General features: G+C 50.4%; 2 protein-coding genes across 6 annotated transcripts in view; one reads left to right on the top strand and one right to left on the bottom strand.

Annotated features, from left to right (window-relative positions):
• LOC112109561 (fibroblast growth factor receptor substrate 3) overlaps positions 1-13,782 on the bottom strand; it is a 28,452-nt gene extending 14,670 nt beyond the window's left edge. For 2 of the 3 annotated variants that reach the window (XM_029912316.1, XM_024204127.2), the window contains exons 1-2: positions 13,076-13,782; positions 882-1,019 (exon numbers count right to left, since the gene is read on the bottom strand). The gene's annotated coding sequence lies outside the window, so the exon portion shown is untranslated. Of the gene's footprint in view, positions 1-881; positions 1,020-8,196; positions 8,253-13,075 lie in introns of those variants that run through there. The other variant, XM_024204123.2, reaches the window with a different exon arrangement.
• Positions 12,063-25,092, top strand: LOC113407167 (prickle-like protein 1). Of its 3 annotated transcripts, none has more exons than XM_026655288.2 (6): positions 12,063-12,367; positions 21,011-21,179; positions 23,038-23,145; positions 23,920-24,048; positions 24,214-24,417; positions 24,865-25,092. In XM_026655288.2, exons 2-6 carry the CDS (start codon positions 21,027-21,029, stop codon positions 25,057-25,059), a joined length of 789 nt encoding a protein of 262 aa, XP_026511073.1. In that variant the 5' UTR covers positions 12,063-12,367; positions 21,011-21,026; the 3' UTR covers positions 25,060-25,092. The 3 variants fall into 3 exon arrangements, with proteins under 3 accessions (XP_026511073.1, XP_026511072.1, XP_026511071.1); XM_026655287.1 differs by lacking the exon at positions 12,063-12,367 and adding an exon at positions 15,509-18,067 and having other exon boundaries at positions 24,349-24,417; XM_026655286.1 differs by lacking the exon at positions 12,063-12,367 and adding an exon at positions 15,509-18,067.
• Positions 25,093-25,112: the final 20 nt, after the last annotated feature.

Raw genomic sequence — 25,112 nt, 5'->3', positions numbered from 1 at the left:
TACGGAAGCTGTTCATAAAACAAAGTTACTCTGGAGTTTTGGCACCAACTACCCATTTTATGACTAATCACAATGAGGAAGGATTCCTTAAGCACTAGCCAGGTCTACACTAGGAGTGTTTCACCAGTATAGCTAACCCGGGAGGGTATAGCAGCAAAGCACTCCTTGTGTGGAAATAGCTTATACAAGCGAAAGCACAATCTTACCACTATAACTATGTCTAGGCTAGAGATCACAACCCTGACCAACAAAGCCATGCCAGCAAGAGTTTGTAGTGTAGATCACCGGTTCTCAACCGTTTCGGGCTCAAGACCCATTCGTAAATGTTTATGGCCTGTTGTAAATAGTCTGGGGGTGGAGGCCCTGAAGGGTTTCGGTCAGGTCCTGCCCAGCACTCACCCCACAGCGGCAGCCCCTGCAGCTGCTGTGCTGGGTGGGGCTAGCTGGCCTTGGATCTCAGCTCTGGACATTTCAACCTTCAGGGTTGCAGCGCCACCAGATTTGGCCCCGCCCCGCCCCCCTGACTTGATCCAAATTAACATGAGTGGAGTTGTGACCTGGCTCATGGGGTTGCAGTGCCACTCACTCAAATTTGTCCTATCCGGACTCCCGTCATCACGATGGCTGGGCCAAACCTGAGTGTCGCTCAGACCCCAGGAGTTGCGGTGCCTGGAGCAGGGAGGCGGGCCCAGCCAGTCCTGTGGGACAGGAGCCAAAGGAGCTGCCACGCAACCCTTTGAAACATTCTGGCGACCCAATTTTGGGTCTCGACCCCCAGGTTGAGAAACGCTGGTGTAGACCTAGCCCTTGTGCAGTGCCTTTGAGATAATCCATGAGGACAGAAGAAAGTTCGTAACTCTTTAGTCTCACTTGATTCTTACCCAGTTGAGGCCATTAGGTGGTTTTTTGAGGGCGGGGAGGGATTCCCACTTTATTCCCACAGTCCTCTGCTGAGTGTCATGGTAACCAGGATGTCAAGAAGTCACCTAGAGTTCCGTAGAAACTGTCCCATGTTTCACCTGACAAGAATCCAATCAAAGAGATTGGCAGAGAAAAGAAAGACAGAGAGCTAGATTTTTATCATATCTCTATTAATCTTTCTAAAAAGAAAAGAAAAACATAAATTAAAGCAATAATTTATAAATGTAAGTTTATGTAACACACTGCATGGACAAATCCAGTGGGGACCTGACAAGTAAAACACACTTTGGGGGTAAATTAGAATGTAGGTGTAAACAGATCAATCCAGAACTCACTAGGTGAGCAAAATGAGAGGTAGGTCAACAGGAAATGCAACTAGCATTTGCTAACTCCCTCCTATTGGCTGCTTTTTCCCCCACATCCCTCTCTTGGTTTGTAAGTTACACTTCCTTTGCCAGTTCAGCACAAGGTACCCTACTTTGCCACTTACATCTATTTTCCACCCAACAAATGTCATTCCTGAACTAGGCACAAACGTTCATGGGAGTTGCACTATTTACAGCAGAATGAACAAGGCCTGCAAAGCATTTTCAACAACACACCAAATATGTGTGCAGCTATTAAGGAATTAGCTCAACGCCGTTCATAAATGAAGTGGGGCTGGAAATGAAGATGGACAAATGAAATTTCAGACAAAGATCACAAGCAACTTTCTTTTCACTGGGCAATTTTGGACAACTAATCTCCAGAAATAAGGCAAATTTTGTCTCATTATGGGATCCCGATCCATTACTGGGCCTCCAAGGCACTACTGCAATATAAATAAATTATAATACTAGTAATTAGCATCAAAGATACTAGAAATCACATGTATCTGATGCTTTAGGAATCTGTATGCATCTGAATTAGACAGAAGGTTCCTAACAAGGTTCAGAGAGCAAGAAGCTATAGAAGCCAATGGGCAAATAACACAATAGCTATTCTATTTTGGATCATAAAAGGAACAAATTCCAGATATACACAAAACTAAACAACTATTCGGTACTTTTCAGAGAATGCAAGTGCTCTGTGTACAGGAAATGCACATACTAGTAATAGGAAAAACTGGCATTACAGACTTTAGTTTACTGAACTCAAAGTCAACTCGGGGCACCAGAATCAGAACCAGTCACTAACAAAGGACGCACTGTGTTAATTATCTAGTAGTCCAAGGAACGAGAGAGTAAAACTGTACGGATAACTAGCCTGACATTACAAGAGTAAATGAAATGAAGATGCTATTGAAAATTTCAAGCTCTGGCACATAACAATCAGTTTCATCATCAGTCACACCAGCTTAGCAAGAGTTCAGAGACAAAGATGATTCTCTTGGGCAAAAGCAGTATCCTCACGCCCACATGTATAGGTTGTGGCAGTGACCATGTATAGCTAGCACATTTTGACCATTACAGTAACAAATATCATCTTATTTGCCTCCACTGTACATAACTCTGTCAGACTTGATTCTGCTCTTTCTCCTTCCTTATCCATACCTGGGTATCTCTCCATCACACCTCAAACACTGCCTCTGTCTGCCACTGCCCCAGTCCTACCTCTGATGAATCCTCATCCAGATCTTAAGCCTGATCTACACTTAAAACTTGACATAGCTACAGCACTGACACCCCTGAGCTCTGCAGTTCTACTGACCTAAACCCCCAGTGTAGATGCGGAAGCATTCTTCTGTCGACTAGCTACTATTGCTCAAGGAGGTGGAGTTACTACATTGATGGAAAAAACCCTTCTGTCACTGCAGCGTACATCTATTCTCCAGGATTGCAGCAGTGTAGCTGCAGCACCAGTTATGCCACTGTAGAGTACACACGCCTTAAGTGTCTTCTCATCTTCATTATTACAATGACCTTCTCAATGGCTTTTCTTTGTCCCAGCTCCCCCAACTCCAGAAAATGCAATATTCTGCAGCCTGCGTTCTTACAACCAATGCAATCACATCATCCTCAACCCTGAATAACTCCATAGGTTCATGACTCACTTCAAAATTGGCCTCTTTGTTTGTAAAACCCTTCATGAACTTGCTCCAGCAAACCTCACAGACTTTGCCCACTAATCTAGCATCAGCCTCCTCTCTGCCTTTCAACTAATCTGGTCACTGCTGGCACAAGGAGCCTTCTCTTCTACAACACCTGCCATTACCAACATCCTCTCCCCCCCGCCCTCCCACTATATCAATTCTCCATCCTATTTTAAATCTCAGTAGAAAACTTCAACTTTTTCCTTTGCCTCTTTGTTTTTCTCTCCCTCTACTAGTATTTCTGTCACTCAGTTCTTTGGCTCTGTAAAATGTTTGGGATAGAGTGTTATGGGCTTCCACTGAAAGGCTGTAAGGCTCAGAACTGAGGAAACGAGATTATAAAACTACACATTTAATGATCTTTGGAGATTCCCTAGTCAACTAGTCATTGCAGACAATGCCTTGTTGCTGACGATTTTAGTTGTATCCATTTGATGCAGATACCTAGATTCTTAAGACTCTACTCTTCAACGAGCAATCCTTTGAAAACATGCCTTTTTCTGACTATGCTACACATCCAGAGAATATCCTAGTTAACCAAGCACCCTCCTTATTTACTGCCTGCCTACATACTGTAAACACTAAAGTGCTTCAAAGCTCTTTCTGAGCTCCCATCATCCAGATCCCTTTGCCCACACCAGCTGCTCCAGTCATCTGCTGAAATCCCCCATAGCCTATACACAAGCGAAGCAAAATGCTGCTATCCTTTGTTAAAGGCCCAGACGTCAGTTGTGTCTTTGGCATATAAATATCTACAATGCCATTTCTCATGGTTTCTTGCTCACCATGCTTAATTGGCTTTCGGGGGGAAATGAAACCAGCTAGCAGTCCTAGCCCTATGCACACCTGTGACTGCCTGGGTCAGTGACAGTGTGTCTATACTGTAGCTGGAAATGTGCCTCCCAACCCCTCCGAGCCAAGCTCTGCTTGAGTTAGCATGCTAAAAATAGCAAGCTGGACAGCTGCGCCAAGGTAGCAGCTTGGGCTACCCACCCCAGCTCGTACCCACAGGGTCGGGAGGATTTGGACGCAGGTAGCTACCCAGAATTGCTACCCGTGCTGCGCTATTCCCACTGCTATTTTTAACACATTAGCTCAGGCAGAGCTAGCACCCCCGGCTGGGAGACTCTCTCCCAGCTACATACCCTAACGTGAGAACTGCCTACAGCCAAGGGATGGGAGTATTCTCAAAAAGATACAAGGTTCCATGGTTGTCAAAAGGCCTAAGGCAGGTTATATATCATTTCCTATCTTATTGTGAGGGATAGATTCTGAAATCACAGCTGGCAAATTTTCTTGTGATACTCCTGTCACCTTTCAATAAAGGTGGAGATTTTCAAATGCACAAAATGGGGACTGGGCACCTAACTCCCATTAACTTTCCATGGAAGTTGGATGCCTAACTCCTGTTTCTACCTTAGAAAATATCTTCTAAGTGTTTTTTAAAAACTAAGGAAAGGAAAGTCATCCACATACAAAACTCCATCCTCTCCAGCTCATATCTCGGTTCTTCTTATTGAGTGTCTGGGTGCATAGCTCAACTCTTGGATTCCCTTTGGCTTACCAAGGGTGTGAATTTGGTGGTCACCTCCAAAACTCTGACAGCACCAAACACCCTCCAGCACTATAATTCACAATAGTGCTTTCACCTCCTCCTTTTGTAATCTCTTCCTGTGTTTTTCATATTTATGTTTTTGAGAAATGTGGGTTAAAAACAATCATGTGAAATGACGACATAGCTCCTTTTTCTGGGAGGGTGGCAGATGAGAAATAATCTAATCTTCATTTTAGAATGACATTTTTTAAAGTTTTACACAAAGATGACAATTTTAGGCAGAGGCCGATAATTTCTCCAAGGAGCTTACAAATAAAAATGCACTTCTAACTCAAATGAGCTGATATGCACTGTGTATTGCATCTCCAATGCTAATCTACTGCACTGCTTTGTTCTGTTTCCAAAATGATTAAAGACCCTATGTTTATGTGCAACACACAGGTGGGGAGCGCCGATCACTCCTCATTAGCAGCAGTGGATGCATAACACCAAATTGAAAGCTTTTGGTTTTCAAGCTGACTGACAGCCAGTATTGTACATGTGAGTGAATACCCTTCCAATTGGCACGACACTACCAGCAGAGACCATGTTAAGACAGATACCTGCCCTGGAGCGAAATGTTAATAAGACACAGACTTTCAGGAGTCTTTAACCCCTATTTATTGTGTCTTCAAATCCCAATCTGGAGATTGCCCACCCTGTGGGTATGTCTACATTGCAATCTTGCCTGCCAACTGCAGCGCGGACGCAGCCTGCGTGAAAGGCAATGCCTAATCCAGCCATTTGTATCTGGAAACAAGGCACACATCACTCCCAAGTTCAAAAATTATCACTGCCTTCCTATCCATTAGAATTCAGATCCAAACCTCCCTGTGAGTCTTCATGCTCCTCCATGGACTCCCCCAAACTTGAATTTATCTCTAATTGACAGTTTTCTTCCGCTCCCTGAATATCTCACATTTCTGTCCAACATTCCCTGTTTCTCCACAGCCAGTGGTAGAGACTCCTGTCCCCCTGTGCCCAACTCCTAAGAAGACTCATGTCCATCTAACGATCTGTTTAAAGCAGTATCCTGTACACCCCTACTTGCAAATTCCCATGTTCTGCTGGAATCTCATGTGCAAAGTTGCACAACTAGGGTTGCTAGGTCAAAAAGGGACCCTGGCGGCTCTGGTCAGTGGGCCATTAAAAACCTGGCTCCACGCAGCTGGCAGGCTCCCTACGCGGCTCCCGGAAGCAGCGACATGTCCCTCTGGCTCCTAGGCGGAGGGATGGCCAGGTGAGCTCCGTGCACTGCCCCCGCCCCGTGCGCCAGCTCCACAGCTCCCATTGGCCAGGAACCGCAACCAATGGGAGCTCCGAGGGCAGCGCCTGGGGCAGAGGCAGCGCACACTGCGCAGAGCCACCTAGGAGCCAGAGGGACATGTTGCCGCTTCCGGGGAGCCCCCCCGAGGTGAGCGCCACCCAGAGCCTGCTCCCTGCACCCCCTCCCACACCCCAAGTCCCTGCCCCAGCCTGGAGCCCCCTCCTGCACCCAAACTCTCTCCCACACCCCGCAACTGCTGCCACACCCCCATCCCCTGCCCCAGCCTGGAACCCCCTCCTGACTCAAACTCCTTCCCGGAGCCCACACCCCGCACACGCTCCCACACCCCAACCCCCTGCCCCAGCCCTAAACCCTCTCCTGTACCCAAACTCCCTCCCAGAGCCCACATCCAAACCCCCTACCCCAGCCCAGAGCCCCTCCCACACCCTGAATCCCTCATTTCTGTCCTCATCCCAGAGCCCACACCCCCAGCCGGAGCCTGCACCCCAACCCCTTGCCCCAGCCCAATGAAAATAAGCGACTGAGTGAGGGTGGGGGAGAGCAAGTGACAGAGGGAGGGGGATGGAGTGAGCAGGGGCGGGGCCTCAGAGACAGGCAAGGCAGGGGTGGAGTCTTGGAGAAGGGGCAGGGCGGGGGCAAGGCAAGGGTGTTCAGTTTTGTGCGATTAGAAAGTTGGCAATTCTCCCTTATGTGCAACACATCAGGGAGGCAAACACTGTTAATTACATGATTCAAAAAGCAAGAGATTTGAGCAATGAAGAGAGAACAGCAAAATTGCCCCTGGATGCCACCTTGCATGCAAAAAACGCCATTTGGCACAGGACGCCACCAAGTGCCACGGGACATAACCCACGACAAAACCCTTGGCACACAGCACAGTGCAGTCAATGAGCCCCTCAAATCCATGCTTGATCACACAAGCAACTAGCAAAACTACAGAGGCTTGGAGTGGTGAAAAAGTAGGGAAAGGGAAAGGTTTGTCCTATGCCAGTGTCCCAAGCCTGGCTTGGGAAGCAGGATGGATGCCCTAAAGCCCTGGTTTGCTAGGGCACTGTGTGGCAATTACAAAGGGGAAAAGAGGTGGCAGAGGGCTTTAAAGAGGGGGACCATTATATTAGTGATAGCACAAAATGAAACGATTGGCATGTGAGTGAGAAGGGATATTTAATGAGGGGATGCCAGGGCTCTTGGAGCATCAGGATAGGGATGGAAGGGATAGGGTAGCTGATGAAAGATGGACAGGTAAATCATGGGGGGGCTAGATAATGAGGGAAATGATATTAGGGGGAGGTGTGAGCTCTGTAAAGCAGTAAATTGAGGAGTAAGAAGGGGTAGTTTGGAGGTAGGAGCAGTGAAAGTGTACACGGGGTCAGTGGAAGAGGATAATGGGGGGTCAGTGCAGGAGGGGTCAGGGAGGGGATAACAGGGGGTCAATGCAGGAGGTGCTGGGGGGGTCACGGGATAACGGGGGGTCAGTGCAGGAGGCGCTGGGGAGGTCGGGAGAGGGGATAATGGGGCTGAGTGCAGGAGGTGCTGGGGGACTCAGGGGAAGGGAATAACGGGGTCAGTGCAGGAAGGATGGGGGTCAGAAGGAGTGGATGGGGGGGTTGGTGCAGGAGGGGTCAGGGGGAAGGGATAACGGTGGTTCAGTGCAGGAGGTGCTGGGGGGGTCAGGGGGAGGGGATAACGGGGGGTCAGTGTAGGAGGTGCTGTGGGGGTCAGAGGATAACAGGGGATCAGTGCAGGAGGGGTCGGGGGATAACAGGGGGTCAGTGCAGGAGGAGTCAGGGGGAAGGGATAATGGGTGGTCAGTGCAGGAGGGGTCGGGGGGGGTGAGGGGATAACAGGGGGTCAGTGCAGGAGGGGTCAGGGGGAGGAGATAACGAGGGGGTCAGTGCAGAAGGTGCTGGGGGGTCAGAGGGAGGGGATAACGGGGGGTCAGTGCAGGAGGTGCTGTGGGGGTCAGGGGATAACAAGGGATCAGTGGAGGGGGGATTTGGGGGGGTCAGGGGATAACAAGGAGTCAGTGCAGGGGGGTCAGAGGGAGGGGATAACGGGGGGTCAGTGCAGGAGGGACGGGGGGGTGACGGTGCTCGGGGGGGGTGACGGTGCCAGGGGAGCAGGGGCAGAAGCGGTCCCATAGGGGGTGCTAGGGGGACCCCTGGGGGAAGGTGCCGGCCGGGGCGGGCCCGGGGGGGTAGTGGGGAGGGGCCCCGGGGGGCGGGGCGGAGTGAGTAGGGGGGCCGGGAGGGGTCCCCGGGAGAGGGGAGGGGGCAGTGCGGGGGGGGCCTGAGAAGGGGGGGCGGGGCGGGGTCTCTGTACCTGCGGCGCTGCCCGGCCTCTGCCGTGCGGGCGCTGAGGGCCGGGCCCGCCCCGCCGGCCGGCGCCGTAGGGCCCCCGTTCGGGCTCCGGGACCCGCCAGCGCCGCCTCCCTCCCCCCACCCCAGCTCGGGCCGGGGCCGGGCCCGGACTCGGAGCCGCCGGGAGCAGCGAGTCCGGCAGCCGTAGCCTAGAGCGTCTCTCGCTGGGAGGACCCGAGAGGGAGGCGATGCGGCCGCTAGGTGGCGCTGGGGACACGCGGCTCCGGTCCTCTGGCGGGGGGCGGGGCTCCGAAGGGAGGCGGGGAGGGGGCGGGACCTTGGAGTGAGGAGGGGGAGGAGCTTAGCTGCGGGGTGGGGCCGTAGGGCTTCGGCGTGTGGGAGCTCTGGGACTGGGCAGAGTGAGGGGACTTGGGGTTTGGGGCAAGGGAGGGGCTCTGGGACAGGGGAGAGGGATCTGGCCCTGGGGGGCAGAGAAGGTGGGGGAGCTGGGGGCCATGGAGCTGGGGTATTTGGGGGGAAAAGGAGGGGAGCTGATCTTGAGTTAAAAATGTTTGCACCTAAAGAGAGAAAGCAGCTGGAGGAAGGGGCAGTGCAGTGTACAAACCCCACCCCACCCCACACTACACCCAGCTCATGCCACAACAATGTACATACAGCTCACACGCAGGCTCCTCCAACACAGACAAAACCCCATGTGCACTCCCACGCCATATACACAAAACAGCCAGTACTCCGTGCACACTAACCCCACACCACCCACGCCCGTGCAGACAGATCATCCCTTTCTTCTAGCAAACTATATTACCAGTCAAAAACCTCCCTTTATCCCCATGGATTTAGATGCAGTTAAAAGGTGTGTCCCTGTTTTTCCTCGCACATATATCCTGTTTATAGCTTTCAAATACCTACACACTCCAGTAGCTGCCTGTAATGTTGCAATATTAACATAAAAGAATAATTCATATTAATAATAGCTCATCCCCACATACCATGGTAAATGCCTACGGATTAGATAATATTAATTATATTTTTACAATATTCTTCACTTCCTGTACTAAACTGCTGTGTAGTATTGTTGTCTGCTATTAATCAGTTATCAGAAGTGGCTGTATTTTCCATGGATATATAGTGATGGCTGAATTGTGTGGTTTGTAAAATACTGGGGGCTCCTGTGTGATGAAAGATGCTGTAGAAATGCAAGGTGATGCCATGTATTAAATCCTAATTTGTTAGGCGTGTTCCCTGTAGTGGCAAAGTGCCCACACCTGGTCCATTACTCTGGCCCAATATTCAAAAAAGTGCTTTTTCCATTTTTTTGGTGGAAAGATTGCACATGGACAGAGAGACACACACAACAGATTTCCCAGGGCACTATGTCTTCTCCCCAGCCATTTATCTGCCATGTACAATATTCCCTGATTCAACTAAAGTAGCAAACGTACACACGCCAGCCAACTGTTGCCCTGTACCTGCTCACAATATCCCCATAACCTCTCAGAATAGAATTCCTGTTGCATGCAGTCTGAATGCATGAGATACAAATAATAATCATAATTAATAATGCTAGTGACAAGTAATTAAAGGTGGGCTTAACATGTTTTCCCTGACTTATGGACAGGGATCGTTCATGATTGAACTATCATTGAACATGATTGACATGGGGTTTGGAGGGAGGGATAGCTCAGTGGTTTGAGCATTGACCTGCTAAACCTAGGGTTGTGAGCTCAATCCTTGAGGGGGCCATTTAGGGATATGGGGCAAAAATCTGTGGGATGATTTAATTGGAGATTGGTCCTGCTTTGAGCAGGGGGTTGGACTAGATGATCTCCTGAGGTCCCTTCCAACCCTGATATTCTGTGATTGTTCTAGCCAACCCATTCTATAACTTCAGAGTTAAATGCTCTTCTGAAGTCAACAGGTGTAACAGAGAAGAATTTAATCCCGACCTCTGAGAGATCATGTGTGTTTATGTTTTAAACAGATTTGAACATGACTCAGACAAAATATCCTTGTCCACACCAGTCAGGGGAACTAATGTGAGACTTCTGCTGGCAACAGCAGTGATGGAAATTGCCTGTAGTTGGCATGCTTCTGATCCCCCAGTGACATTCACCCCCGCAGAGGGGGCCGTCTGAAGGCATATGTGCTACATGAGTCTTCAGAGTAGGGCATAATAAATCTGCAAAGCAGCTAATATGGTTCAAGACATACTACAGGGATGGTAGGGGGCTGCCTTGTGAGAGGGACAGTAGGGAGGCATTACTTACTAGGTCTGTACATCTGACAAATTACTTACATCTGTTATTCTTAAAGGTGCCACAGGACTCTCTGTTGCCTGTTAGCTATTTCTGTTTTGTCTATTAGCCTGTAACAATGCTATAGGCAGGAACTGCCTTTTGTGTTTTGTACAGCATTTGCCAACGGGGGCCCGGTTGCACTTGGAGCCTCCAGGCTCTTCTGGAGTACAAATAATAACAAACAGCACAGCGCTGTGAAAGGGTTGTGACTAAATGATTATATCTTCAGGGTTGTAGCACAGTTCCCTTAACGTGCTTAGAACACAGACTGGTTCTGTCTAGCGAGGCAGAATTTTTCGCGCTATGGTTGTGTTGTAATGTCTAGTCTTGTAGATGGGAGCTTAGGTGTGATTGAAATGCTTCCTTTTCTGTGTGAATAGACACAAATGACAGTGAGTGAATGAACAAGGAGAATGTAGAGGAGGCAGCAATTGTACAAATTGTGCGGAAAATACACAGAGAAAGTCAAGAAAGGCCCAGCAGCTCAACTGGACAAAGTCCATAACAGCAAGCAGTCGAGATAAAGCTGACACCAAACCCAAACACAGGAGATTAACTTTCACTGAGTACAAGTTGGTAGAATAGTTCCCTTTAGGACTCTGGTCTAGTTGAATGTGCCGGGGGATTGGAGCTCCTTTTAGAAAGCCATCCTGGGTGAATTGAGAGGGGTAGTATTCTTTGATACACACCTAGAGACTGGCATAGGTCTTTTTTTGTTGTTGTTTTTGACAGGTGGACAGCAAAGGAAATAAAATGCTATAGAACAGGAGTGAACAGATGTGATGACACATATAGGGTAGACTGGGGAGATCTCTTGCCGCCTCTGCTACTGACTGGCTGCGTGACGCTGGGCAAGTCACTTCACAGTCAGCAGCATCATTTGAGTTATTTGTGTTGCAGTAGTTCTTAGAGCCCCCAGCCCTTCTGCTAGGTGCAGTACAAACCAATAACACAAAGCCAATCTATGCCCCCAAAGACCTTCCAATGTAAGTATGAGACAACAGGTAATACAGCAAACAGAGGGGAACCCAAGGTATCAGTGAGACAATTATGATAAATGTGATTAACAGCAGTGAGGGCTCTCCAGCTGCCTAACCATTGTTCATGTCACTATTTTAGGCATCATGGCAGAACTGATTTTTTTAAGGAAGGAGTCTCTGCTCCGTGCCTCAGTTTCCCCATCCCTAAAAAAGGGGATAATTATCTTGACCTTCTTTCCTGAAACCTCAACAGAGTTTGCGATCTGTGTAGCATAATAATCATCACAGAGAGGAAAAGCAACACACCAGTGAAGCGGGGGGAACTAGGCAACAGATGGAGGGAAGGAGAGAGGCAGAGGATAGAGAGATGTGAGCAGCAGAGCAGCGCCCAGTTCTTTCCCCTGCAGAGTTAACAACAGTTTCCTCTCGCCTCCTGTACTCGTTTCCCTCCCTGCTCGCTGCCATTGGCTGCCTCTGTAGGTTTAAGCTAAAAAGCCTCCTAATTAGGCCCCCCCCCCCCCCCCCGCTCCCACACTGCCAGGCTCCTGGGCGGGGAGAGAAAAAAAAAAAAAAAACATCTCCCTGGTGTAGCCTGGGTGTTTTCCTTTCGCTTTGCTGCGCAACCTTTCCAGCCATTCTCCCTCTGCCTGCGGCCCTTTGAAGCAGGTGGAGAACTGGGTGACCAGCCATCCCAGTGTTATGGGGCTTTGTCTTGTATAAGCAACTATCCTCCCCCGCCCTGGGGAAAAAAAAGTGTCCGGATTTTTCACCCTTGTTTTCCGGTCACCCTAGCTGGGGAGCGACGGGAAAGGGACAGGAATACAAACCTCTTGGCGTCTGGGCGACGCAGATCTGCGCTCCGGCGCTGGAAGGAGGGGACCCCAGGAAGCGGCAGGTATGTGATCTGTTGCGGACGGTGCTGCTGTGATTCCCGGCAGGCAGGTCCTTTAGGGGTGGCATGCTTAGTGGTGCTGGGACAATTTGTACAGTGGGGGGCTGAGAGCCACTGAACCAAACAGAACTTTTTCACTTCCAGCTCACCCGTCTGCCTGTTTCTGAGTGGGACAGGAAACACCACTGCGACTGGCACTGATTATACCCCCTTGCCAGCAGGCAGGCCGAGCACAGAAGGGGCAGGGGTGGACAAAACACCGCCTTCTCTGCTCCCCAAGAGGTGGTGAAACAACAGGGGCCAGATATTCAACAGAGCTCAGTGACCACAATGGGGGCCAGGTCTATGTATTTGCAAAGAGCTCAGCTCTGATGTACCTTGCATGGTGTCAAGTATCAGGGGGAGGCTCTGATGTAGGCACTACTCGATTTTCAAAAGAGCCCAGACCGGTGGGCAAATCTGGCTGTAATTGTCACAGCCGGGAGAGGGCGTCACTGGGCGCTGAGTGCTTAAAATAGCTCCCCCTTCATCTAGGTGCCCAGGCGGGAAGGAAAATCTAGCCCTGGGTGTGAGAGGAATAGCACTGGGTGGGAAAAGACCGTTCCGTCTTGCAGGGATTTTGGTATTTTGAACATTTGCTTTCATTCGGAATGAAAACTAAAAATTTTGAAATATTCCACCCAAGGGAAGTGAGCCCTGGCTCAAGTCTACCTGGTGGGCTGTCTTGGAGCCTGGGGGTCCTTCTTCCAATCCCGACCACCTCGTGGAATGCAGATCTTGAAAGATCCTGAGCCCAAGGCAGTCCACCCCGTGGGCTGCCCCATAGTCACAGCCTAGGTTCCCCGAGGCAGGTTGCCGAGAAGCCAGGTGAGAAAGCAGGGATGTGTCGAAACTTAGTCGAAATCGTTCCACGTCCATGGAACATTTTGATGAAACAGCAAATGCTGATTTAAAAAAAAAAAAAGTTTCATTTGAATTTTTCTGACCAGCATCAGCTGACACCTGTTTGCACGTTGCTATGGATTCGGGGCTGCCAACCTGGATTCTTTCAGCAGCACTCAACTCAGCTTAGAAAAGAAAAGAAAAGAAAAAAGAGGGATGTATCTGCAGATTGCTCAGCACAGCTACTACCAAACCTCTTGTTATAATGAATCACAGGTATCTCCCCTAGAGCGTTTAGTATAGTAGGCAGGTTACAGTATATGGTGAAAATTGAGTATAAATCTGTATATTCAAAAGTGGCCTGAGATTTTGGGTGCCCAGCTTGAGACACCAATGGCCTGATTCCCAGCGTGCCGAGTAACTGCGGCTCCTGCTGACGTTCGGGGTGCTTAGCACTTCAGCAAATCAGACCCCAGCTGCCTCATGTTGGGCAGCCCAAAATTAGTGGACATGTTTGAAAATGCGGGCTGTAGTGAGAATGCAGTATATGTAAGCCCCGTCGTTTTCAGTTTACCGAAAAATTCCCGGGTTTTACAAAAAGTATTATTCATCTTTTTTGGATTTTCACTCTACTTTTGTATCATTCAAATATATAAAAAATAACTTGTTTTATTAGGAAAATACCATACAGGGCATGAAATATATGTGTTATGATAGTACATTAGTATTAGTCTGTGTGTATATGCAAAGTTGCCTGTTGAAATAAGGTTATGTATTAGTCTAGAACAGGAGTGGGCAAACTATGGCCCACGGGCCGAATCCAGCCCGTCAGGGCTTTGGATCTGACCCGCAAGATTGCCACCCTCGTGGCACTGCGGGCCCCACGCCGCTGCTGGAAGCAGCTGGCACCACGTCCCTGCGGCCCCTGAGGGAAGCGGGGGGCAGAGGGCTCCGTGCGCTGCCCATGCCTCCAGGCACCACCCCTGCCGCTCCCATTGGCCAGGAACAGGGAACTGTGGCAGGGACCCTGCCTTAGCCCTGCTGTGCGCCACTGCCACTCCGGAGCCACTCCAGGTAAGCCGAACCCCTACTGCACCCCACACCCCAATCTCCTGATGCACCCCAACCCCCTGTCCTGAGCCCCCTTCTACACTCCACACTCCTCCTGCGCCCCGACCCCCTGCCCTGAGCCCCTTCCTGCACACTGCACCCCCTCCCACACCCCACACTCCCTCCCACACCTCAACCCCCTGCCCCAGCCCAACATTCATGGCCCTGCATGCAATTTCCCCACCCAGATGTGGCCCTCAGGCCAAAAAGTTTGCCCACTCATGGTCTAGAAGATACACACAATAAACAAACAGGCATGCACGCAAGCTCTGAAGTGCGTGTGCATCTGAACATACTGATGAATCTCATGCCCACCACGTACACAGTTCAAGCTGTTAGCAGATAACGGTTTAAAGATCTGACACACACTAAAATGGGAAGAAAATGAAAATCTATATCAGAATACATTTCAGAACACAAGGAAGTATTCGAAAGGTTTTAAAAAACAGGAGAAAAGGATGAAGTTGAGTGTACAGTATGCGCTGCAAATGGTGTGGCCCAATTATTAAATGTAAATATTTATAGGTTATTAGTTCTAAGTCTACAACAGTAAACTGTTTATTCAAATGCAAAGTTTTATTTGGGGATTAGAGAGCTATTGTTTTCTTAAACTCAGAGGTGGCATTGTGTTTTGAGTTCTGTTTTAGTTCTGCAGCAAACCACATTGATGAATGGAATTCAAAACATGAATCTACTGGATACTTTTCCCCCTGTCTTTCCATACACCAAAATAAACCCAAATATTTACCCAGAAAAAAATTAATATTTTTGCACTGATTTTCACCTGTTTTTGTTCTTGTGATAACAAACACTGATAAATGCCCAGGAAAAATTAAATAACATAAAAACTGAAATTGAAGGGCCCTAAGATTATGGTGTGCACAGAAAGAGAGTGATGAAAGACGAAGGTAAATCCTTATCACTTTAGTCTTAAACTGCATTTGGAACCAAGGAAGGAGTAGGTTACATTGAGCGTGACTTGAAAGTTAACGTTATGGTCTTGGCATAAGAGAGATGGAAGGTAGCATTCGTGGCCCATGGGGAGCTAATGTAGGAAAGCAAGATACAATTTCACATTCATTTACTGCTTTTCATGTGAGGATCTCAAAGCACTTCACAAAGGTTCATGTAACTATTGTTATGCCCATTTTACAGCTAGGAAAACAGACTCCAAAGGGGGAAGTTCCCAGGGTCACACAGCAGGTCAGAGCCAGGAACAGACCTTAGGAGGCCGGCCTCACCATTTTGGGTTCCAAGCACTAAGGGCAAATTCAGGCCTGGTGTAAGCAGGAGAAACTCAATGGTGGAGCTGCAGCTACTCACAGCAGCTCTGAATTGGGGACCTCACTGTTGAAAAGCCCCAGTGAGGAGTGTGTGTGGAGACAACAAGGTACTCTCCCAAGGGATCCCATGAGACGCCCAGCACCTCAAGTTCATGGCTAATCTAGTCTGCAAAGGAATAAGCCTGCCAGCAAAGAGAACGACCTTGCACCAGAGGGGCGAGCCGGACAAGGTCATTAAATCCTCTTTCGCATGGATGAGCAAGCACCAAGGCCAGTGATTAATGGGGCTGCCTTCAGAGCGGGGTAGGGGACAGGACAGGAGAGAGCCAAGGACCTGGGGAAGGAAGGACTGAGCCAACAAACTAAGGAGGGGGAAGGAGCTGAAGAGAAACAAAGGAGATGAACCTGTGGGAGCTGCCCGGCTCCGCCTAGGGAGGTGCTAGCTATTGTCATTCCCTGCTAATTGTGGGGAATTGTCCGCAACTCAGCTGGCAGCTGGCCAGATTGATTAGTCACATAAAACCCAAACACAGGGTAGGACTCCAGGGGCTGGATTAATCTCCATCCTAACCCTCCCTGACCGCCTTACTCCAGCCAGGGATACCACCCTGTTATTCCTCTCTAAGCACCATTTACCGCTCTGATGGAAGGTCCCATCCTGCCAGCCCTGAAGTCCGAGGTCTGTACAGCCCAGGCAGCGCCAATGCCAGCTCCTCTTATGTTACCTTCACCCCTGATCTGGATCATGGTGGCCAGGGTGCAGAGCCTGGGGAGTTTGCTATTTGGAAGGCCCTGGTTGGAAATCAAGGGGAAAAGCTGTTCCTGAAACTCTACGGAATTGTTATTTGTGTTTCAGTAGCACTTAGAGGACCCAATCAAGTTCAAGCCCCATTGTGCTAAACACTGTAAAGAAACATAGTAAGGCACAGACCCTGTGCAAAGCTTATAGACAAGACAGACAAAACGTGTGAAAAAGGAAGCATTATCACCATTTTACAGATAGGAAAACAGAAGCACAGAGGATGGCCCTGATCCTCTAGGCCAGTGAGACTCAAGACCTCGGTGGTTCAGGAGCCAAATTAGTGATCAACATTACCCAAAAGAGCCACAGTCGTGTGAATTCATGGTTTCATTTACTAGCTATACACATGCATATATATTAGTCTCACAGCAAAATGACTGATCAAGTATTCTACAATTGGTTAATAACCTAGTAAAAGCATCCTGTTTAGTTAATAATTAAAATCACATGTTTTAATATCACATGCTGCAGAGATCCACAGGAGCCACATTAAAGAGCCACTTGCAGCTCCCGAGCCTCAGTCTGAGTATCTCTGCTCTAGGTATTTAGGTGCCCTTAACATTTTCAAAACTGCTGCTCAGCTATCGCCTAACCCCGTAGGTGCCCAAATCCCCTAAACCCCTGCTGGACAGCATTCACAAAGCCCTGACGCTGCCCTGCAGCAAACCAGCCATTTGGACCCCTGGAAGTCCTGAAGCAGGATTCTCAAACCAGGCATGTATCAGAGGGGTAGCCGTGTTAGTCAAACATGGCAACTTCAAACCAGGCAAGGGAATTCCTATCTTGCTGGGGAGCCTGATCCTCTAGGTGTGCACTGAACACACCTACGACGTGCTACCTGTCAGACCCCACAGTGGAAGGACTGGATGCAGGCCACTGGTAGGACAGCACATGCAAAAGAGAGTTGGTGGCAGAGGAAAAGAAGGACAAATAGGAGAGGTACTGAGTGTGAGCCGAGTGGAAGGAGGCACCAATCTCTGGCCCAACAGCTCAGGACACCAAGTTAGCCATTTAGGCTCCCAAATCCCGCACCTCTCCCCAGCATTTCACTTCTGGCTACCATAGGCAGCTCCTCACTCAGCTTGTGGGCTTCTGAGGATCCCTTGCTTAGGTGCCTAATTCTGCCCTAGGGCTGCCACCGCCAAGATACAAAAAAAACCCTCCAAAAACCCCAAAAAGCAGCCACTGGCCACCCTACCACCACCAAAAAAGGCCCTAGTGCCGCTGGTGAGCTTGGGGTCCATCCTGCTTCCCAGAGCCTTCAAGGGAGTCCCCCTACCCTATTCTCCCCATACGTTGTATGGGGAGCTTGGGCACCGAGGGCTGAGACCGCTAGACAGCATGGCACCTAGGGGCCAGGCTAGGTGTTGCAATGCTGAGCAGAAAATCTGGGCCAAAGTGGTTTGCCCAAGGCCACGGCAGTCAGTGGCAGAGCCAGGAATAGAGTCCAGATCTCCTCAATCCCAGCCCAGGGAAAGGCTTCTGTCCTCTGAGGCGCATGCACCGGAGACGGAGCTCTGAAGTGCAAAGCTCTCCCTTGCTGGCATTGCAACACCAGCGCCGTCACATAGCGAGGCCAGGCCAGCCAGTCGGGGGTGCCATTTGGTCGACAAAATGCAGAGATTGGTCAGGCAAGTTTGTATCTTTTCCCTCTTTTTTCCCCCGGCGGTAATTGTGGTCTCTCTGGCGGAACCACAGATCTCCCGTCCCTCCTCCAAGTTTGCAGTGAATTCTAGAGCCTGCCACTTGCTGCTCCCTTCCTGGGCTGGGTGCTGGGAACAAGGCAATCAGTCCTTTTTGGTTTTTCCTCCTGTTCATCGGCCAATCTGCTAAGTTAATTATTGACCCAGGCACCCAACAGAGAAACCTGAGCTCCCTGTGCTAATGACCTCGGCGGAGCGGTCTCAGGCCTGGAGAGGCGTGTGGATGAGACTCAGAAAAAGAGCCGTTAACTCATTAAAACCAAGAATTCCAAAAAGCTGCACCGATGGCTGGATTGAAAAGCCCCAGTGCACCCCTTGAGATCTCCGTACAATGCTCGCTCTGCTCTGAAGTTACTTTCCTGACCCTAGGCACAGATGGAGCGCTCAGAATTCCAGGCTCTTCTGAATGGAGTCACAACAGAGGGGTGGGGGGATCTATTTCACATGCCTTCTGTAAGACTGATCCTACCCTGCGGATGATATTTCTGTGCCTTAGAAAGGTGCAGGTTATCCTGGGATGTGGGAGACAGGGTAGGAGAGCATGTTGCAGACACACACATTGGAGTGTGATGTATGTTGGAGTAGCATCTGTATTGTGGAAGGGAGTGTGTTCCACCTGGGGCGGTGGGATAGTGTAGCAAAGGGGCAGGCTGAAATGGCATTGCAGATGGGTACACATTGGTTACAAGACAGATGCCAAAGGGATGTTGCAGAAGGGGATAGAGAACAAGATAAGAACAGCCATGCTGGGTCATACCAGTGGCCCATTTAGCCCAGTATCCTGTTGTCCAACAGCAGCCAATGTCCGGTGCTTCAGAGAGAATGATCAGAACAGACCATCATTGAGGGATCCATTCCCTGTCGTCCACTCCCAGCCTCTGGCAGTCAGAGGCTAAGGACACCCAGAGCATGGGATTGCATCCTTGGTCACCTTGACTAATAGCCACTGATGGACCGATCCTCCATGAACTTAGCTAAATCTTTTTTGAACGCCGTTATCATTCCGGTCTTCACAACATCCCCTGGCAACGAGTTCCACAGGTTGACTGTTTATTGGATAGCTTGTTGGAAATGTCCTGGGAGCACAGAGACGTGTGCATGCTGGAGAGGGGTATACGTCGGGAGTATAGACGGGTCTGCCCAATGCAGAGGGGTGCACATGGAGAACGCGTTAGGATCGTGGGGTGCTGCAGAGGTACATATGTGCAACTCGAGCACAGTTCACTGGAGTTGGGAGCAGAGTGTGCTGGCTTTGAAAGTTACAGTGTGACTCCGGTCTATTAGCCAAGTAAAGGGAGTTAAGATGGCCCCTGACACAAAGCATAAGTTACAGCAGCTTAGATGCCTTCTCTGACTTGGGCCTGAGGAGTGAACTGATGCCGGTGAGACTTCTCACAGCAGCTCCCTTTGTCTGTCCAGCTCTGGACTCTCGCCCAGTGGCATGACTGGCTTGATGCAGCGTGGATCAAGGAATGCCTTACAACCCCCACGTGCTGCAATCTGTGTCATATGGCTCGTAAATTCCTCTGCTCGTTCCCCCGGCAGTGCTGCTGATCAGTCATGACCCTGCAAACCCACCACCTCTGCTCTTCCTCAGCATCAGCCCCGGTCTCCGGGGTTTCTCTCTGCTCAGCACTAGGACAGGAAAGCCAGCCGCAGAGCGTCGGCCTCTGGGAAGGCATCCAAGGAACTGCAGGAGTTGAACGAGCCATCGCATTGACATCTTGGCTTTGTTTTGGAAACGGAAGCGCGGAAGGAAGCCAGCGGTGGAACAGAGACGCAGGGGGGGATGGGACTGGTTTCCACAGTGTAACCATTAGCCAGGAGAGGTGCCCGGCGTCCGCTGGGTGAGGTGGCTGCTTGGGCTAGAGGGAAGGTTGATTAATAACAGATCTGTGGGGGGCTCACAGGGAAAAATAATCGTTTTCCACTGAACTGGAATAGACAGATTAAAGCTGCTTCCTGCTGCTGCACTGAGTGACAGGATGCTAAATCATGGGATAACTATGGGAGCATAGGGCTCTCACCAGCTGGGGAACTCTCCCCTACTTGGCCTATATGCACCACAGAGCCAGAGTCCATTCCAGCTGGGTACAGAAATCCAATTCAGGTTCCCTCCCACCTCAGGGGCCTCTCTCAGGGTCTGTCTGACTGTCACGGCTGCCTTTTAATTCCTTCCAGCCATGGCTCTGCACGGAATCCAGGCCCCGTGCTTTTCAAAGCAACATGCGCCCTTCCAGGGTCATTAGTTGAGCCAGAGAGCTCCTGTTATCTCCAGCTAACTTTCCAAGGTCTCTCTGAATAATCCTTCCTTCAGCTGAAAAACTCCCCTTTCTTTTTTGCCTTTCACTAAAGGCTCTTGAGACGTGTGAAGTTCAGTATGCCCCCGCATTGCTTTGCCTGCTACTGAAATGCAGCTACCTCTGGGGTGGAACTGCTCATCCCCCCCGGTAAAGACGGAAGGTCCTCTGCTCTCTTTTGATGCCATATGTATATACAGTAAGCTCCATATCAGTTCTGTAAGGCAGTAAACGTACATCACTAAGCACACATTATACAGGTTCTACATAGCCACTCAAGTGTTCTGTATGGGTCAAGGCACCAGACCAATTCTGCAATGCTACCAGGCACTATATAGGTTCCGTATGGGAAAAGAATCCAGGCACCATGTAGGTAAATGTCCCATGTAGACCCCACAAGAGTTCTGGTTCCAAATAGGTTTTGTTTGACCAGTTGGGCCTGGTCTGAATAGAGGCACCATAACAAGATTTCAGGTCCCACCTGAAAGCCCTCCAAGCAGCACATGCAGAGGCACCAGCCTGCCCCATTAACAGCCCTGTCCCGTCTCACTTTAGCTTTGTTTCAGTTCTCGCTTCCTGCTGATGTCCCGGCCGAGCCCTACATGGCCCCGGAGAGACAAACCTCCCTGCAGTGGGACACTCACTGGCCTCGCACCCACCTCCTCTTCGGACAGTGACTCCGGCTGCGCCCTGGAAGAGTACCTGGAACGCGCAGCAGACGCTGCCCCAGCAGAGGTAGGCAGGATTCCTTCTTCGGCCCAGCGTAGCTACTGCTTTCCCTCCGACCAGTGTCCTGCGAGATGGTATCAGGGGGCTGAGACTTTCCCCTAGAATCTGAGCATGGGCTACTGCACATGCTGAGCAGGCCACCTTTGCTGCGCCTCCCTCAATGAAGCATGTCCCTTCTCTGTTGCGCGCACCTCCTGTCCCCGCTGGGACGCTGTTGTCACTGTATCTGGGAGCCATCCTGTCACTTACCCCACAATCAGCTCTGCCACTACTGTGCCCCCCCCACTCATCCTACTCCCGTGCAAGCCCTACAGTGGCTCACGCCCAGTGGCAGGCAAGAGGGGAGAGGGCTGTGATTGGTCCCGTTTAAACCTCCCATTGCATCACGGCGTCACTCGATTGGCTTCCCTGGAGTGACCCCACAGATCCCCACAGCGCAGAGGACAGAGCATGGCTAGGGCTATGTTAGTGGGGTGCAGTCTTGCTGGGCTTCTTTAGGGGCTTGTGTCAGTGGGCACCTGCAAATACAAGGTGGGGGATAGTGCTGAGGGGGACTATGCCAACTGCTCTCCGACAGCCCTGCCAAGGCGTTTATTTCAGGCCTGGGTTTCTCCGGCAAGCAGGCTGCTAACATGAAAGAAACAAAACTTCCAGGCACAGCCTGAGACAATCCAACTCCCTTTATCTGGGACCCAGCTCAGGTCCACGGCAGGCCCAGATCTGCATTCTCCTTTCACCTGTGAGAGATTAACCCAGCAATGGAGCTTTAATAGCCTTGTTGCCACTTAAAGCAGGCCAAAGAATGAACCTCAGGTGTGCTTAGGAGCAAGAGTCCCATGCTGCTTTGCAGTTAAACTAATTTTTTTTTTTTTAACTAAGCAATAACGTTAGACCAGTGGCTCTCAACCTTTCCAGACGACTGTACCCTTTTCAGGAGTCTGATTGGTCTTACCTACCCCCAAGTTTCACCTCACTTAAAAACTACTTGCTTACAAAACCAGACAAAGGTGGCTAAACACACTAGTACTGAAAAATTGCTGACAGTCTCATTTTTACCATATACTTATAAATCAATTGGAATGTAAATATTGCACTTACATTTCAGGGCACAGCAGAAAGAGCAGCATAAACAAATCATTGTATGAAATTTTAGTTTGTACTGATTTCGCTGGTGCTTTTTATGTAGCCTGTTGTAAAATGAGGCAACTATCTAGATTAGTTGATGTATCCCCTGGAAGACCTCTGCGTACCCCGGGGTTAAGAACCGTTGCTTTAGAAAACTGCTGCAGCAGATAGTGTAGGAACAGTAACCACAAAATGTGTTCAGACAGTATAACACAACGTTCCTACCGAAAAAGGTGGGGGATAGTGACAAAAAGGAACAAACGAACAATCTCTAATCAGATCTTGTTGAGGCAGCTGGAAAGGACAAGGGGACAAGGAACTTAGAAAATAACCTAAGTAGACATATACACCAAAAGAGGGAAATAGAGAAGGATTGGAATGATAACCAATATGAGGTAAGGGTATAATTAGCCTAAGAAATCATAGGGGAAGTACGAGCATCTGCAGAGTGGACGCAGGTTGACAGCAACCGTCTGCAGCTGTTGGTAACTGTCTGCCTGGCTGGGTTTGTGCTGTCTTTACTAACTGTTAAATCAATGTGTCCACTCGGAGCTGATCTATCCGAGGCTGGTTATTGAGCTAATCCGGACTCGAGAGAGCCCCTCTCACTAAACGGATCATCACCGTTAACATTTGTATCAATTATTGGGGATCGATTGTTGACCAATTATTAATCCTTGATTTGTCAGTATTAACACCCTGGAAATCTTTTCACGTCTCTCCTGTGTGAATTCCCCAGGTATCTTCGTGCTTCGAGGCTCCCTCAGCGGACAGGGTGCCTGCTGCCACCAGGAGCCAGCTCCGCATCAAATCTCTCCTTCAGCAGCTGCCCCCGCAGGACTGCAATGTAAGATGGGCCGTGACTTTCCCATGGGGATTCTTTGTGCTGGCTATGGCTCATGCATCCATCACTCCACAGCATGAGCCAATCTCGTTCTTCCACACCCCATAGGCTTTGCCACCCTCTGCTACTCCGGCCTTAGCTCCCTCTCCCTTATCATCCTATGCACCTCCATCCTGTCCTGGAGCAACCCATTACTTCAGTCCTCCCACTCCAAAGACAACTTTGATGCTTCTCAATCCTGCTTTGCAGCCTCACTGCCCCTCCCCCCAGTATTCCAGTTCTGTGGTCCCCCATATTCCCCAGTATTCCAGTTCTGTGGTCCCCCATATTCTGCTCTGCCAATGCCTCTTATCCCTGGTCTGCTGCTGCCCCTGCTATTCGCAGTCCTGGCTCTCTTGAGCAGAAGCCAGTGATGCCAAATTCTGCATTGGCTCTGCAATGTGGACACGTGCCCATAGCAGCCAAAGCTGTGACCTCTCCAACCAGGGGAGCATGGCATCACCCTGGCCCCCAGCTTCCCAACTGCTGTGCCGCTTGGCTTAGTTCCTCCACTCCTGATTGGCCAGCCAGCCTTTTGGGTTTTTTTAATTTATTATTTTTTGCTCGGCCACATGGGCTCCCGACTCCAACCAAACTCCTGGCACTTGTGCCTACGCTCCGATGCGATGCCCATCGCCACAGCATCCAAGCACTTCTTCCACATGTGAGCACTGGGTTGCAGGGGTGAAACCCCCAATGCTCCTGCTGCTGTGATGCCATCTTCTGGTTCCTTTCCAGGACAGGTACTGCCCTGGCCTTGGGGAGGAGGAGAGGAGACAACTGCAAGCGTTCAGTGCCCGTCGCAGGCAGGAGTCACTGGGGCAGGGATTTGCATGCCTTGTGCCCTCTGCCCACCTTTGTGAAAAGGTAAGACGTTGCCATGCCCATTCCAACCTCCTTTGTTTCCAGGACATGCCAGGCTGTAGCCTGGGGCCCATCAGCACCTGCAGCTATGCCCCTTTCCCCTTTGACTGGCCAGCTCACAGGTCCCGGGACGATTCTCAGGGCTGATGATATCCATTTGCCTTGCAGTGCGGCAGGAGGTTGAACACAGGGGACCTGGGGGTTTTTGCATCCAGGCTGGGGGACCGGTCCTGCTGGCATCCCTCCTGCTTTGTCTGCCACTCCTGCCACCAGCCTCTGGTTGACCTGATCTACTTCCACCAGGATGGGAAGCTCTACTGCGGCCGACACCACGCGGAGTTCTTCCGGCCACGCTGCGCCGCATGCGATCAGGTAGGCACACAAGCAACTGCGCAGGCACCGGGGGCTGCGTGTGACTGTGTCCCACTTTGAAGTCACCGGAACTGCTATGCAACGCTAGGCCTCGGCTCCATTTAGTCCGGTATCCCCGCCATACTGCACCAGCCCATTGGTCCATCTACTCCTGCATCCTGGCTCCAGCCAATGATGCTCAGAGGAAGCTGAAGATGCCCAGTTGTACAATGCTGTCCATGGTGTGTACAGAGGTAGCGGGGGTTCCTTCCTGACCCCTGCAACAACCCACCTATGCCCTGAAGCATGAAGTTTGATCATCCCCATTTTAGCATCAGAAATAAGCTCAAATCCCCCAAAATTTGCAGGAGGAGGGGTTACAACCCAGATCCAAATGCTACCAGCTTCGGGGCTCCATCTCCACCTTTGGTGTCCAGCTGAGGTCTCCCTTGTGCCTTCTCTCGCCAGCTGATCTTCACAGACGAGTGCACAGAGGCCGAGGGCAGGCGCTGGCACACGGAGCACTTCTGCTGCCTGGAGTGCGACCTGCCTCTTGGGGGGCAGAGGTATGTCATGAAGGGCGGCAGACCCTGCTGCTGCAGCTGCTTCGAGAGCCTCTACGCGGAGCTCTGCCAGGCCTGCGGCGAACTCATCGGTAGGTAGCAGGCAAACCATGCACGGCTCTGAGCTCGGTGATCACACCAGGCATCGGGGGG

This window comes from Terrapene carolina, unplaced genomic scaffold (genome assembly GCF_002925995.2).
Source record: "Terrapene carolina triunguis isolate 2854851 unplaced genomic scaffold, T_m_triunguis-2.0 Scaffold199, whole genome shotgun sequence".
NCBI lineage: Eukaryota > Metazoa > Chordata > Testudines > Emydidae > Terrapene > Terrapene triunguis.
Note: the sequence above shows the minus strand (reverse complement) of the source record. Positions and strands in the feature narration are given on the sequence as shown.

What these genes read in the sequence shown, in the direction of transcription:
- LOC113407167 (XM_026655286.1), top strand. Translation starts at nt 17,940, where the DNA reads ATGCACCGGAGACGGAGCTCTGAAGTGCAAAGCTCTCCCTTGCTGGCA. An exon ending in CAGACGCTGCCCCAGCAGAG is followed by an intron (nt 21,180 to 23,037) that starts GTAGGCAGGATT and finishes TGAATTCCCCAG; the next exon opens with GTATCTTCGTGCTTCGAGGC. An exon ending in GCTGCGCCGCATGCGATCAG is followed by an intron (nt 24,418 to 24,864) that starts GTAGGCACACAA and finishes TTCTCTCGCCAG; the next exon opens with CTGATCTTCACAGACGAGTG.